The sequence below is a fragment of the Xiphias gladius genome, chromosome 20 (assembly GCF_016859285.1).
Source record: "Xiphias gladius isolate SHS-SW01 ecotype Sanya breed wild chromosome 20, ASM1685928v1, whole genome shotgun sequence".
Taxonomy (NCBI): Eukaryota; Metazoa; Chordata; class Actinopteri; order Istiophoriformes; family Xiphiidae; genus Xiphias; species Xiphias gladius.
In genome coordinates this window covers 24,923,237-24,938,958 of record NC_053419.1, presented here as the reverse complement: position 1 = coordinate 24,938,958, position 15,722 = coordinate 24,923,237, and the positions used below count along the sequence as shown (strand labels likewise).

Sequence of the window (15,722 nt, the reverse complement as noted above, 5' to 3'; positions counted from 1 at the left end):
ACTTTTACTGTGATACTGGAACTACATGAAGTACTTTTACTGTGATACTGGAACTACAGGAAGTACTTTTACTGTGATACTTTAACTACACGAAGTACTTTTACTGTGATACTGGAACTACATGAAGTACTTTTACTGTGATACTGGAACTACAGGTAGTACTTTTACTGTGATACTAGAACTACATGAAGTACTTTTACTGTGATACTGTAACTACATGAAGTACTTTTACTGTGATACTTTAACTACACGAAGTACTTTTACTGTGATACTGGGACTACAGGAAGTACTTTTACTGTGATACTGGAACTACAGGAAGTACTTTTACTGTGATACTTTAACTACATGAAGTACTTTTACTGTGATACTTTACATGAAATCCTCAGGGCATTTCTTGCATCCCTGCAGTGAAACTGTGGTTTTACCGGGATTTAGCGGACCGTAAACGCGTCGCATTAACATCACATTAATACTACACTACCCACACCCCCCCGCGTCGAGCCATGTTGTAGGAAATCCGCTTGCGGCGGATTATTGTAATCCGACAGAGGGTCTGGACGACACACCGGATCACGACAAAAAAAACCCAAAGCCCAGCGGCCTGTAACAGATGCAGCTCGTCCGAGAATAAAGGGATAAAGTTGGGCTATGATCAGCCGCCCTGCTCGGTGCTCCCGCAGCCTGTGATCGGCGGTGCCCGGGCCGTTTCCTGGACCCATCCGTCTGACACACTCTGACAGCGTCTTGGCATCGTTGCACCGCGGAGCAGAGGGAAGAGGAAAAGCTTTAATTCGTCGGTTAAAGAGATCCCCCCCCTTCTCCCTTCCCCCGTCAGGTTTAGGTCCAGCCCGGCTCGGCTCAGCTCGGCTCGGTTGTCCTGTCTGCGGACTGAAGCGCTGCTGCCACTCACACTCAACTGGCTAGCGCGGCTAGCTCACTCCAGCTAGCTAGCTAGCTAGTCAGGAATTCATCAAGTTTAGTTCGGAATCGAATAAATATTTCTGCCCGCAGCCCACCAGGAGGGAGGATGTCGGCGAAAGAGCAAAATAAACTCTCCACCATTGAGCGACCCATCAAAGGTACGTGACATTTCATTCTTTATTTTTTTTTTCGGGTGCAGGAAGTTAACGGAGGCTGAGCTAGTTTGCTAAATGTGAGCGGTTTAATGTGCCGCTGGACGAGAAGTCAGACCCGGCGACAGTTAATTTACTCGGGTTTATTTGTTTGGGGAGCCCGGTAGATCATGGTGCTTACTACCGCCTCCCCCGTCAGGAGAAAGAGGGAGCCAGGTTATGCAAGTTAATCAATTCGGCGGCGGCTAATGAGTTAGCTTTGTAGCTTAGCTGTCTGGAGTGCCAGATGTCAGCGTTTGACATCCAACTGTTAGCCGACACATGCGGCACAGGTTCGGGCGAAGAGTCAGTCCGACGCCCCGGACTCCTCGCTCCGGTTGGCGATCGGAACCCGCGCTGTGTCACGGAGGTTGTGGTTTTGATTTGCAGCTAGAGCCGTGTGATTAAACGTTTTATGGTTGTGGATGTGAATGCAGCACTGCAGTGTTGGTGACTGAAAGCAGGAGGCGTGTGACGACCCCCCTTTACCGACAGCTGTTTTTGGAAAAAGCCTTTTTTAAAGACCAGAAACACTTTATTAGACCAACTGTCAAACAGTTTTCCCCCGAGGTACCGGTCGTCCAAGCGACGATTATTGTCACTATGGATAAATCTTCCTCGATTAATCGTTTTGTGAATCAAATGTCAGAAAATAGTGAAAATGTCCATCACAGTTTCAGAAAATTTTACAATCCCCCTTTCAGTCTCCCAGAGTCCAAGGTGACTGATATTCATTTTACTGTTGTAGAGGATCAAGGAAGACAGTAAATAATCACTCTGGAGAACCTGGAATCAGAGAATTTTGTCAGTTTTTTTTTTTTTTTCTTAAAAAATGACTCAGAATTAACATTTTTGTGGTTTTGGATGTAAATGCTGCAATGCTGGTGACTGAATGCAGGAGCTGTGTGTGTGACTGTGTGTGTTTGTGTGTGTGTGTGTGTGTGCGCGCGCGCGTGTGCGTGTGTTTGTATTGGCTTGAATATTAGAAAACCTCCCTTTTCCTTCAGCTGTTCTTTTGGAAAATTACTTTTTTAAGACAAACACTGAAGTAGACCAATATGTCTGAGAGGATTCTCAGTCATCCAGGTCATGGTATTCTGAAGATGACGTTTGGCCTCTCATCCGAGGCCAAACGTCATCAAGAACTTCAAGCAAGTCCAGTTGCCTTCACATAGCACTCACAAAGACCAACAACTTTCCTCTAGATACTGTTAGTCCAAGTATATGATGGTTCTCATCCTTGAAGCCTTTTCTCTTGTATTGTTGATAGGGCCACAACTAACGGTTATTTTCAATGTGACTCATGCTGCGCGTTATGTTTTTTGGCTAAGTGATGAGTCTAGGAAGCGCCAAGAATTGTCAAAAATTGCCCATCACCAAAAGCGACATCTTCAACTGTCTTGTTTTGTTTGACTAAAAGTCAACTATTTGATGATCGATTAATTGTTTCAATAATTCTTCTGGGCAGAAACAGTGAAAAAACACCGACCATTTTGTAGTTTCAGATGCTCAAATGAGAGGATTTGCTGATTGTCTTTGTCATGTATCTTTGGCTTTGTTAGACTGTTGTACAGACAAAACAAGACATTTGAAGACAACACTGTGGAATCTATTTTCGGACATTTCATCAAAGTTTCATAGCTTAATCGAGAAAATAATTTGCAGAATAATCGGTTATGAAAATAATTGAGTTGCAGCCTTATTTACAGTGTATGTGACAAAGAAAAGTAGCAAATCGTCTCATTTGAGAGGCTGGAATCAGAGGAAATTTGGCATTGTTTCACTATTTTGCTTGAAAAATGCAAACGATGAATCGATAATCAAAGTAGTTGCAGATTTTTTTTTTCTTTTGATCGACTAATGAGTTAATCAACTAATTGTTGCAGCTCTAATTAGTGAAACAAAGTATTTCTGTTAACGCAGAATGTAAAGTCCACTAAAGCGGAGTCAATTCATCAATTCAGCAATGAGAGAGAATTAATCAGCAACCATTACATTCATGGGAATACTTTAAGTCTGCCTATTTAGCACACAAACATGTAATAAACCTTTTCTAACTGACTCTGATGCAGCTGTGACCAGATCTCAGTGTTTGTCAGCGTCTCTGTCACCGGCTCCAACTCCTCCATCAGCGGAGGCTGCTGGATGAACAGACGATGAACCACAACACAGTGAAACACAGGAAGGAAAAACAGAAAATATGTGGAACAGACACTGGACGTTAATAAACATGTAAAATGTCCTTTTAGCTGCTTTTAACTACATTATAGTCTGTTAGAAGCCATTTATTACATATGTATATACTGCTAATAAATGCTACATAAAGGGGAATAAAAGTAAAGTGTTGCCATATTAACTGATGAATACTTGGAGTCAAATTTCATGCAAAAAATGTCAAAACATTTGCTGGTTGCAGCCTCTCAAATGTGCGGATTTACTGCTTTTCTTTCTCTTATGTCAGTGGAAATAAAATATCTTTGGGTTTAGGTCTGGTGGTCAGACATCATAGTGGGCTCTGAGAAATTGTGACATGCTCTTTCGGCTATTTGTGGACATTTTATAGACATTTTATAGACAATGAGTAATGAAAATAACTGTTAGTTGTTAGTTTAGTTTTCTGTTAGTTTTCTTTGTGTGTGTTCAGGTGCAGCTAATTCCGCTTCCTCTTTTTCAGCCACACAGTCACTTTCTCGCTTGCAGTCAGAATATTTTTTTTCCAGCAGTTATCATTTTTCAGTCTTTTTCAAGTTCCCATTATGACATTTTTGACAGCGGTGTTGCAGCAAATTCTGTGACCCAATTACGCATTACCCCAATATATCCAGTGCAGACGTTTCTATAATACTTTTTCACATTCTTTATTTTTAAGGCAGGGTAAAACGGAGCGTGAGATTGACAGGCAGATCAGTGCGGCGTCAGCAATAATGCGGGTGTTGTACTGGACCGTTGTGGTGAAGAGGGAGCTGAGGCTGAAGACAAAGCTTTCGATTTACCAATCGATCTACGTCCCGACCCCTCACCTATGGTCATGAGCTTTGTGACTGAAAGAATGAGGTCACGGATACGAGTGGCCGCAGTGAGTCTCCTCTGTAAGGTGGCTGGGCTCAGCCTTAGAGACGGGGTAAGGAGCTCTGACATCCGGAGAGAGCTCAGAGTAGAGCTGCTGCTCATCGCGTTGACAGGGGCCAGTTGAGGTGGCTCGAGCATCTGATCAGGATGCGTCCTGGGCGCCTTCCATTGGACGTTTTAAAGGCATGTCTAACTGGTAGGAGGCCCCGGGGTAGACCCAGAACACGCTGGATAGACTAGATATCTCGTTTGGCCCGGGAACACCTTGGGGCCCCCCGGGAGGAGCTGGGAGGCGTTGCTCGGGAGAGGGACATCTGGACTCCCTTATTTAACCTGCTGTCACCACGACCCATCTCCAGATAAGAGGCAGAAAATGGGTGGATGGATGGATCTTCATCAACTCCACCCACCGTCCTCCTAATATGTTCTTCTGCGTGGTATTGATTGTACTGCCACTTGGAGAGGCAGAAATGGGACGTATCAACTATTTATCCGACACTTTTATTCATCTATTTCCTCTTCTCTACTCGTTTGCCACCTCCAGGGCTGGATTACCAACCAGGAAAAATGGGCAGCTGCCCAGAGGCCCCAAAAGCCCAAGATTTACTCCATGACATTTGAGTTTACATATTTTGATTAATCAGAAATTTGTTAGAAATTTGTACAACTGAAATAGAATTTCAGCTCCTCCATCTTGTGGCCCCAGTCTTGTACAGGGACTCTACAAAATGCCGTTTTAAGACCTGAACTGTTTTAGTTTATATAGTGGTTTGTTGAATAGTTGAGTTTATCAAAGTGTTTCTAGTTTTCTGTTTGTCAAGTAATTAACACTCAGAAAACCTCGGGAAAAGTCGTATTATTACATCACAGGAGAACTGTGAGGCTGCAACCAACAATTATTCTCATTATCAATATGTTCGATAATTATTTTCTTAAATAATCAATTGATTGTTCAATGTGTAAAGTGTCGGAAAATACTTGAAAATAAGCCTCATTATTCCCTGAGGCCCACGTGAACATATTCAGATTTCTTGCTTTGTTTGACCAACAGTCAGAAAACCCCAAAAATGTTCAGTTTTCATCGTAGAAAACTCTGAAATGAGTGAATGTTCCCAATTTGAGAAGTTGGAACTAGTGAATCTTTTGGGAAAATAAAATCAATTATCGAGATTTGTTAATCAGTTAATTTTCTATTAATCAGCTAATCATTTCAGCTGCGGGCAGCGTGGCATATTGTTGCTGAAATAATGCTAAATAATTTTGCTATTTTAAAAGAAATCATATGTGATTTCCAGTTTAGTTTATTATCCACAATTATGCCAAGAAATTGTGTTGAAGTGTTGTAGTTAATTGGTTATTGTGACAAAAAATGCAGTAACACTGATCCTATGTTTAAAAAAAAAAAAAATTATTTTCCTTTTAAACACAAATATTCAGACGGTGTTTCTACGATGACTGGTCTCATCGACCGTGGGGGGTTATGGTGTCACGGCACGTCTTGTACTCATTCTGAGAGGTTTTTATCTCACGGCATCTTTGAGGCCATCGCTGCACAGAAAACTTCTCTTGCTTCTCTAGTGCCACAGAATCTGGTGGGCTGTAAAAAGTTTCGATCCTCTTCCGACACTATGGAGGCACCATGTTTGGGAGTAGCTGTAGCTAGAATAAAATAATGCTGAGTGCGATTTTAAAAAGCGACAATATGGCAGAGAATCCGAATCCAGTCACGGAATTTGGTGTAGCCTCAGTACTTACTCCACTCCAAGAGAACATCAGCTATTGTGAAAACATAAATGTCCAGTCTAATCAAATTCAAATGATTATGATAATCAATCAAGCAAAATGCAAAACATTTGCTGGTTCCAGTCTTTCTAGTGTGATGTTTCGCTGCTTTTCTTTTTCTCCTGTGATATTGAACTGTACATTTGAATGTTTGGGACTGTTGGTCAGACAAATCTAGAAATGTAAAGACATCACCGTGGGGTCTGGGAAATAGTGATGGGCTTTTTTTTTTTTTTTTTTTTACCTTTTCCAGACATTTTATTGACCAAATGATTAGTTCAGTTCAGGTCCTTTATTGTCCCATAAAGGAAATAGTTTTTTGCATTAAGGCAGCGTGAAAACACAAAAACATGGAACATAAACACAATAAAAACACAATAGACGATTCAAGACATTAAAAGTTCTGCTACTATGCACGGAATTCAAAATAACATAAAGGATGTATGACAAAATGAAAAGGAATAAAACAATAAGAAGACAGATAAGAAAAATTAAGTTAGTTGAATAATCAAGAAAATAATTGGGGGGGGGCACGTATGATAGGCTCAGTGTGTTAGGGAGGCTTAGTGAGTGTAGAGTGACTAGAGTCACATCATTAAACCTGCCTTCTTTAAGCTGCTGGTCAGTCAGGAAGTCATCACACACAAACACACACATATACACACAAACACAGACAGAGATACACAGAGACACACACACACACACACACACACACATATACACACAAACACAGACAGAGATACACAGAGACACACACACACACACACACACACTGCCAGATACTTTTTCGGTAATTCGATTAATTGTTTTGTCTTTAAAATGCCAGAAGAGTAAAGAGGAAAAACGCTTGTTATGATTTCCCAAAGCCCAAGGTGACGTCTCCAAATGGTTTGTTCTGTCTGACCAACAGTCCAAACTCCAGAGATACTCAGTTTAATTCCATGTTTGACAGAGAAAAGCATCAAATCCTCACACTGCAGAAACTGTTGTTTTATTGAGGAGCTATTTGACATGATTGGAATCAGAGCTGAAATAATTAGTCAAATAGTCCGTGAGAGTGAATGGTTTTGTGACTCATTTGCTTGGGTATTGTACGTCAGGCTAGTGTTTGCATGTGTGTAATTTGTAGAGACAAAAAAAGGTAACCTTGAACCTTTAATCATTTAAATCATTAACAGAACATCAGCCTGTAGCTATTCTGATTCAGTCATTTTTAAAGCACTGATTCCAGCTTCTTAAAAGTGACTATTTGCTGCTTTTCTCTAGCTTGTGTGATGGCAAACGGAACATCTTTGGGCTTTGGACAGTCGGTTGGACAAAACCAGACGTCTGACGACGTCTCTTTGTGTTCCGGGAACTTTTCGTGGGCATTTTTCACTATTCTGATTTTCATAGACTAAATGACTAATCTTCTAATTAATCCATAATGAAAATAATTGTTAGCTGCAGCCCGTAGATCGATTATTATTCTGGTCGATTCAATTTTCTGTCATTCGACTTGGCTAATTGGCTAATTATTTGAGGATAAAAGCAGTCCTCCTGATGGCCGGAGTACGTGGTTGTTGCCCTTTCTGACTGTCACTGCAGCAGCTCACAGCATCCTGCTGAACCTGGTCAATGAGCTGTGTGTGTCTGTCTGTGTGTGTCTGTCTGTGTGTGTGTCCTGGTCTGGACACACCGATGGATCTGCTCTGGCTGCTCTGGCCTTTTGGCTTAGTTACTGATGGTAATCGAATCAGTCCGTCCGTTTGCATTTCCTGGCATGTGTAATGATTCTGTCGTCATGCATGATTGATGGAGCTGGACCTGAGGATGGAGCAGGTTCAGTGTCCTGCCGTGGGCCCCAGGACGGAGCTCTGCCCTGGGCCCTGTCCCGTGTCCGGCGATGACGCTCTGCTTGGGGCTCCTGCTTGTCTGGCTCAGGGTTACGTGGGCAATAAAGGCAAGAAATGTTGTTAATAAGGCAGTTAGAATAATAGCAAGCCAGCCGGGGTGTAACAGTAATGGAATTACTGCGACATCGTGGCATTTTAAGGCTCAGTGCAGGATCTGAAATGTTACTGCTACGGCTCTTGATTTACTCTAGAGTTCTTTCCCTTTTTCTGACTCATGTTAAAACAATCTCAACATGTTTTTTCTGTTGACTCAGTCTTTCTGTTTTATTTCATACTGATAGTTTTTTAAAACTCTGTTTATTCTGGTTCTGGTAGGAAACTCAGTCACTGGACAGGACACGGTATATGCTAGAGCTGCAACAATTAGTCAATCAATCATTCGGTCAGTTGACAGAAAATGTATCTGTGACTGATTTTATAATCAATTAATCATTTCAGTCATTCCTCAAACAAAAGAGCCAAAAGCTCTCAGGTTCCAGCTTCTCAAATGTGACTATTTTCAGTTTTTCTTTATTACATATGATGGTAAATTGAATATTTGAAGGTTTTAGACGCTTGGTTGCACGAAACAAGCAAATTGCGGCATCACCGTGAGAAAATGCTGAAGTACTGGTTTACATATATCTGTCAATGGTTACACAGCATGACTGAGACAGTGTGCTAAGTGTTAACTGTTATCATTGTCGTTCAATGCAGGAGCTGCAACTATCAATTATTTTTCTGTTGTTGTTTTTTTTTTTTGGGGGGGGGTTGACAAATTGTTCTGACTAAGAAGGGGTATTTTTCACCTTTCTAATTTCCCAGAGTTAAAGGTGAAGTCCTCGTATTGTAGCTGTTAAGTAACAAGAGAACGCAGTACATAAATACCAAGCTAGGTTTGAAGTCCTTTAGAAACCGACAAAGTCTAACAAACAGTTTTTGTACTATTTTCTGCTCTTTATGCAGGTTTGTTGGCTGGGTGGATGGTTTTCAACCTCAAGACCAAGCACCACATACAGAGTATTAGAAATGGTCAAACTATCACCTAGATTTTTGAACATTGCATCTTCAGCAACAGCCACTATTCACTTTTATTTATTTATTTTTTTCAATTTTTTGCAAAAAGGTATGGAGATGCCGAGTGACAGCAGCTACATCGATCAGCCACAACATTAAAACCAGTTGCTGGTTTCAAGGAAATGTCTGAAAAAGAAAGAAAATATCTGTTTCTTTGACAGAAAGCAAAGGTACAAGAAGCCTGTCGACACAAAAACTCAAGGGAAGTCAACTACGATTCCCAAGGTGCATTTCGGCAGTGTTGCGTGTCAGTTTTGGATGAATTCGGTGACCGTGGGGCTGCATAACATTCACAGCTGCAACAACAAAGTGTTTCGCGTTCATTTATGTCTTTGACTGGCTTTTTCTCCATGGTAACAGCAGCCGAAGCTCATGGGTACTGTAGTATTTAGAGCCGTCTTCCAAACTGACAGAAAAAAAGGGTTTCTCGGATCTGGAGTTGAAATAGTTCAAACTGGTGATCAGAACGTGAACTTATAGGGTTGTTACATACCTGGACGAACCCTTTGTGTCTGTGAAAGTGAGGAGGTCATTAAAAGAAATATCTGGAATGGAAATTCAGAAGCAGCACCTCCTCATACTTTGCAACTGTACAGAGCAGGATAGTCTTGTGCTGTTCTTTATTCATTTTTTTATTTTCCATTTACGCCACCCATCCAACCTCTGTATTGTCAGATACAGATTATATTAGTATCACTTGTTATGGTTACATCACGTGGAGGGAAGCAGCGCCCTCATTGTCATATTCACCAGACGGTAACACCGTTCCTGCTGATGTTTGCTCGTTAACCGTCCGGACAGCACAGAAACATGTAGATGCCACCGGTTTGTGCAGAGCAGCGGAAAAAGTAACAAAGCAGGTGTCTGTTTGATAAACTGATTGTTTTGCTTATATTTGACTGGCTCCTGGCCACAGGGCCTACGGTGGCCAACAGGGACAAAGTTCAACAACAAGCAAAGACCAAATCGGGATTTAGCAATGGAATTAAAATGTTATCATGTCTAAAAGACATAGGAGATAAATTACTGAGCATCTCCTGCAGACTAATTTAACCCTTCGCTCGGCAGGTGGAAATTTCAGGCCTGTTTGAAGCCTGAGTTTGCTGAAACTGATCACACTGGAACCTGTTTCAGTTTGTGTCTTTGTGCAGTTCTGAAAAAGTTTCCTCCGTCCCTCCAGCCACAGGCAGGAACAGTGCATCTCTGTCGGTGATTATTTGAATACCACTTCCCGTTGTGGTCTGTGACGCCTCGTTTTCACAACTGTGGTTTTGTTTTCCTCTCTACAGAAACTTGATACTGGCTTCCGAATTATTGAGAGTCACATGTTGTCCAATCAGACTCATATCGAGCCCGGCCGGTTTCCTTCTGCTGGTGATGAACCAGTTCAGGACCACTCACATGATTGGGCTGAATGCGTGCGTCCTGGTTTGGTTTCAGAGTTGCACACTAAACTAGACCACTGGGCCAGGAGAGAGAGAGAGAGAGAGTGTCGACGCAAGTAAATGTCTTCTGAAATACTTTCCTTACAGGGGTGTGGAGGTAGCGAGCAGGCCAGAGTGTGTTTGCTTTGTGTGATAGCAGGTTCCTAATGGAGTTTTGTCTAAGAGAAAAAGCGATAGTTAACACTTTCATAGGCCTTCATTTATAAACGTATAATAATAAACTTTATTTATACAGCACTTTTCAAAACAAACTTACAAGTGGTTGAACTAGAATTAGAACATATTACATTTAGGCAGTGAAGCAAATAAAGTAGTTCAATTAAAAATAATACAAAAATAGAATGGAATAAAATACCCAACTGTAATATAGGAGAAAAACGATAAAAACGATAATGCTAACATTAATAAAAAGCTTTTATACAAAGATAGGTTTTGAGAAGTGATTTAAAAGTTGTCACTTGAAAAATTATTTGGGTGCACTGGTGTTTAAAGTTCAGACTGCTGTTTGCATAATGCAGGGATTTGCCGAGCTATAACACTGTTTGTGGTTATCAAAGATCAGTGTACAAAAGTTCTCATGTTTATCCGGCGCTGACTGTCACTTTCACCAGTTAAAATGACAAACTTCTCCGGCATCAGCTCGTATCAGCTGTCACTGATTAATGTTAATTCAGTCCAGTCACGTCATAACAGAAGAAACTAGAATGGCCCTCAGTAGAGCGCATACTGCCAACAAGGCCAGTGTTAAACAATGTACACCAGGCTTAAGGGAAAAAAATTCAAATTCATAGTACATCATCTGGATTTGCCCCAAAGTGTAATGTGTTCTTCCCTGGCCCATCTGCCATCCCTCCACCAAGTTAGGTGAAAATTGGTTCAGTACTTTTTGCTTAATCCCGCTGACAAACAAACCAACAAACAGACACGGGTGAAAACAGAACCTCATTGGCGGAGGTAATAAAACTTCTCTCCTACTTGTGTGTTTGTACTCGACCAAAGATCATCCGTGAGGGAAGAAGCCCCCTCTGTAGCACCACTTTACAACCAGAGTGTCTCTGTAGTTCCAACAACTCCAACAAAATGAGACGTCCTTGCTCTGGCTGATCGCTTCACGTCAGTTTCAGGAGTCGGATTTTCCAGTGAAACTTTCCTTCATATCAGATAAGTAATTTAATCTGATCAATATTCATTCAGTTACAATATTCAGTATTCATTAGTTTTGAACCAGGACCTTCAGTATTTGGGTCAAGTAGCTTGTGAAGAATAAGGTATGTGAGATTTAGTATCTACAGTTGTTATTTCAATGTGTCAGATACATATTTATCAACATTTCGGTACATAGAGACTACCGGTCAAAAGTTTTAGGACACCCCCATTTTTCCAGTTCAAGTACAGTGAAAAACCTTAAATGGTACAAAGGTCAGCAGTAAATTTGCCCAAGGTAAAAAAAAAAAACAACAAAAAAACAAACAAACTAGAAAACGGGCCTTGTTTTCAGGGGTGGAGAAACTGGTTCAATCACATCTTTCCTACTGCAATGAAAGTAAATGAAGCCTCGGAAGTTAAAGCAAACTATTCCTACAGGTTCCCCAACTTCTGCTGATGACTTACAAACAAATCTGTCTGTACAAAGGCAGATTCGGGACAAAGTGTGTTGCTACACCCTCTGATTCATTATCAGGTCAACGCTGTGCTGCAGGAAGTAGTTACTGGTTTACTGGGTTCAGACTGGAGAGAGAGAGACAAGTACCAGAGGAAGACAGACTGGTTGGTCGGGGCTTCGTCCTACAGCAAGATAATGAGCCAGAACGTTAGAAGAACAGGACCAGACAGAGGCTTCACATGATGGAAGACCGGCACGGTCTCCAGACCTGAACCCCGTGGAGCCGGTTTGGGATGAACTGGACAGAGGCTGAAAGCAAAGCAACCTGCAGGTGCAACACGTTGATGGGAACTTCTGCCACAGAGTTGGGACCAGCTTCCTCAACAATGTAGAAAGAAACGTCAGGAGTGAGTTCAGCTGCTGGATGAGTCAGAAATTTAGATAAATTTGGTTCAACAATCACCAACTGTTTATTTGTTCTGTGCTTTGGTTTCAGAAACACTGAGACATTGAATTATGTAAATTAAATGAAAGCTGGAAAAATGGAGGTGTCATAAAACTTTAGTGTAAGTATCAGATTGGACTTGGTATCTGAAGATACTCACTCAACAAAAAAGGATTCGGATCAGGTCTGGTGTGGGACTTCCCTAGACTTGCCACTTTGTTGGTCATATGAACACAAGAAGACACAGCTCAGTTCTTACGTTCGTCAAAAATGATAAAGAGCGGTGTGTCTTATTTGACTAAACTATCTTTGGACGAGCGTAAATGTACAGACATCGGCATGCATAAAGTCAATTAACCAGACAACAGCTTAGTTTGGTTTTGGATTTGTCCAACCCACAGAACAATTAGCTACAGCTGAGTACATTTAAATTGTGAAGCCAATAGTCACCAGCCCCTCCAGCTTGTTAAGACATGTTAATTATGCATGTCAAAATTAAAATTTCAGCGCTTGCCATTTGAAAAGGTTTGATTTCAGTATAAAAAGAATAAATTTTTCGGCTCCAGCACAACCTCTTCCCTCAGATCTGCCAGATCTCTTGGTGAAACAAAGGTGTTTTCCAGGATTTAAGCTGTTTGGTATTTCCTTCAGGGGTTGATGTGTGCTGCCAAGCTGTTATCCTTTGTCTTCAGGTCCAGCCTCGACATGCTGTCGTGCTCTTTACAGGAATTTCTCTTGCTGATCTGATTTTAAAATTAAAAAAAGAAAAGGAGAATTATGTCCGTAGTTAAGCTCTGGAAGCTGGAGCTCCTTGGTGTGATCTCTAGAAAGATAGCTGTTTTCCTTTCAACAGTACTGTAGGCAAGATAAAGAGCAAAAGGAGAAAGGTAGCGCTGAGAAACGACACATTGAAAAGAAAAACAAACTGAAACGGGACGAAGTGCACTCGCATATCATATACTCTATGTTCCTGCAGTGGGCTGTAGTGCAAATGTTTCTAGCCAACATGTTCAATTAACAGACGTAATTGAAGTGTTACATGCAGCTATTAGTTTCTTAATTGATTAATAGATCAAATTAATGAATCAATTAATCATGAATGCAACTGTTGAATTGCAACTCTAAACTGAATATCTGTAGGTTTTAACTGTTGGTCGGGCTAAACAAGATATTTGAAGATGGCACTTTGAACTATGGGAAATAAAAATGGGCCTTTCAATACAGACCAGACGATTAATGGATTAATCTAAAAAACCCAACACAACCGTTAAACAAACAGTTTAATCAAGTAGGCTAAAGGAGAGGTTCTGTCCTCAGAAAAAAGACACTGAATCAAGATCAGTTATTTGCATCTGCTGCAGTGGGTAGTTTGCTTTGTGTTTGTGACACTCTTTACTTGCTGAGAATGTCTCCCGTGCTTATAGCCTCATTTTGAAACCATTGTTAACAAAAGCACACTGGAAAAACTGGACCATCCCTTCGGTCTTCGGAGTGAACTTGAGTTTATCAGCAGCTGTGTGTGTGGGTGGGTGTGTGTGTGTGTGTGTGTGTGTGTGTGTCTCTGTGTGGGTCTGTAAGCGAGCTGCATATTTCACCCGTCTGCCTCTTTCCCGTCTGTCTCCTGCATGTTTGTAGCGGTGCCATATCCTCCCGGTACACGCCTGACGGTCAAAGACCTGTATGTGGACGGGAGGCCCAGCGTGGAGCTGCTGAAGGCCCATCTGGTGAAGGAGGGCCGGCTGGAGGAGGAGGCGGCTCTACGAATCATCAACGAGGGAGCCAGCATCCTACGCCAGGAGAAATGCATGCTGGAAGTGGAAGCCCCCATCACAGGTAAACCCCGTCACTCTGACACTTGGATCTCATCGTATCTTAGAGAGATTTCCCTGAAACTGAGATCATTCGGAGTCAAGTAAAGTGAGACAAGGACGGTCTGTGTGTGGTGGTGCTGCCTGGAAACTCAGCCAGTTTCACAGATCCACCCTGTCTCGGATGCAGCAGTCTATTTCTACAGCTGCCCTTCCTGACATGTGGCTTAGCTTAGGTATCCAACCCTCCACCCTCGTGCCCTCGGACTATTTTTATCTCCCTCCGCAATGTCCTTTCTGCCTTTTTGTTTCCATGGAATGGCGTTAAGTCACTTAAATGCAAAGTAGACCTATAAGTGTATCTTCTTTTAACGTTAACGGGGTGCTCGGTCCGATTACATCGGGGGAGATTCTGTCAAAGTTAAAGAAGGAGAAAATTCAAATGGCTCTTCCGCAAGAATCCCACTTTAATGACACTGAGCATACCAAATTAAACAAAATGGACTTGAATCCTATATATTCCTCTTCCTACAAATCAGGACGCTGGATGGGAATGGCCTTTCTTTTATCAAGTGCTGTAAATTATGCACTAAACATTTCAGAGAGCGGAAGGAACCTGAGTGCGTCTGCTTAATGTGTGTGTTCCCCCAGGTACTGACTGGTCTTTCTAAAGACAAATATTTGAAATAATCAATAATAAAAAATAAAAAAAAGACAGGATTATAATTTGTGTAAGAGATTTTAATGTATGTCTAAATCCTAGACTGGACTCCCTGGAATGTGGAAATTCAGATTCCAGAGGTATCAGCAAGCAGATAAACTTCTTTGAAGGAAATGGGCGTTATAGATGTTTGGAGACAAAACGTATCCATCTAGTTGGGAGTAAACTCACGCAGTGTATTCTAGGATAGATTATTTTTTCGTTTTCATTTTCAAGGAATAGGTGAGTGTCATATTGGTCCGGTCGCTCTTTCAGGCCATAGTCCCATTTATATAACTCTATCTCAATACTAAATCAGGATCTACACTTTGGAGGCTGAAATCAAATATTTTAAATAATCCATAGCCCAAAGAAAAGTTAAAGAAAAAAAATTAAGACTCACTTAGACGTTTGTAACAATGGTGGGTTGACGCCATCTGTGCTTTGGTATGCATTAAACACAGTAACTGATGAGAGACTCAGAAAGCAAAGGCTTCAGAGTCTGGAGGATAAATTAAAGAAGTTACGAAGAGAACATGTACATACTTTAAATGAAAGGGCTAAATCAAACATTATGAAAATAGAAAATGAAATAGATTAAATAAATACACAAGAAATAGACAAAAAAAAGTTATTTACAAAACAATATAATTATGAAGTTGGAGGGAAACCTTTTACTAATGAACAAAATGAAAAATTGATAGCTGAAATTAAAAAAAGATGAATACTCAGCCATTGGGAGACCAAAAGCAAATAAATGGTTTGACTCCTGAGTGGTATCAATCAATGCAGGAACAGTTGGGTCCA

At 41.2% G+C, this 15,722-nt stretch overlaps 1 protein-coding gene across 2 annotated transcripts in view; it reads left to right on the top strand.

Moving 5' to 3' along the window:
• The first annotated feature begins 465 nt into the window (after positions 1 to 465).
• Positions 466 to 15,722, top strand: part of ppp3ccb (protein phosphatase 3, catalytic subunit, gamma isozyme, b) — a 43,410-nt gene continuing 28,153 nt past the window's right edge. The window contains exons 1-2 of one of the 2 annotated variants that reach the window (XM_040157006.1): positions 466 to 1,079; positions 14,043 to 14,240. In XM_040157006.1, coding sequence (XP_040012940.1) covers positions 1,028 to 1,079; positions 14,043 to 14,240 — 250 coding nt within the window. In that variant the 5' untranslated portion in view covers positions 466 to 1,027. The remainder of the gene's footprint in view (positions 1,080 to 14,042; positions 14,241 to 15,722) is intronic. The other variant, XM_040157005.1, reaches the window with a different exon arrangement.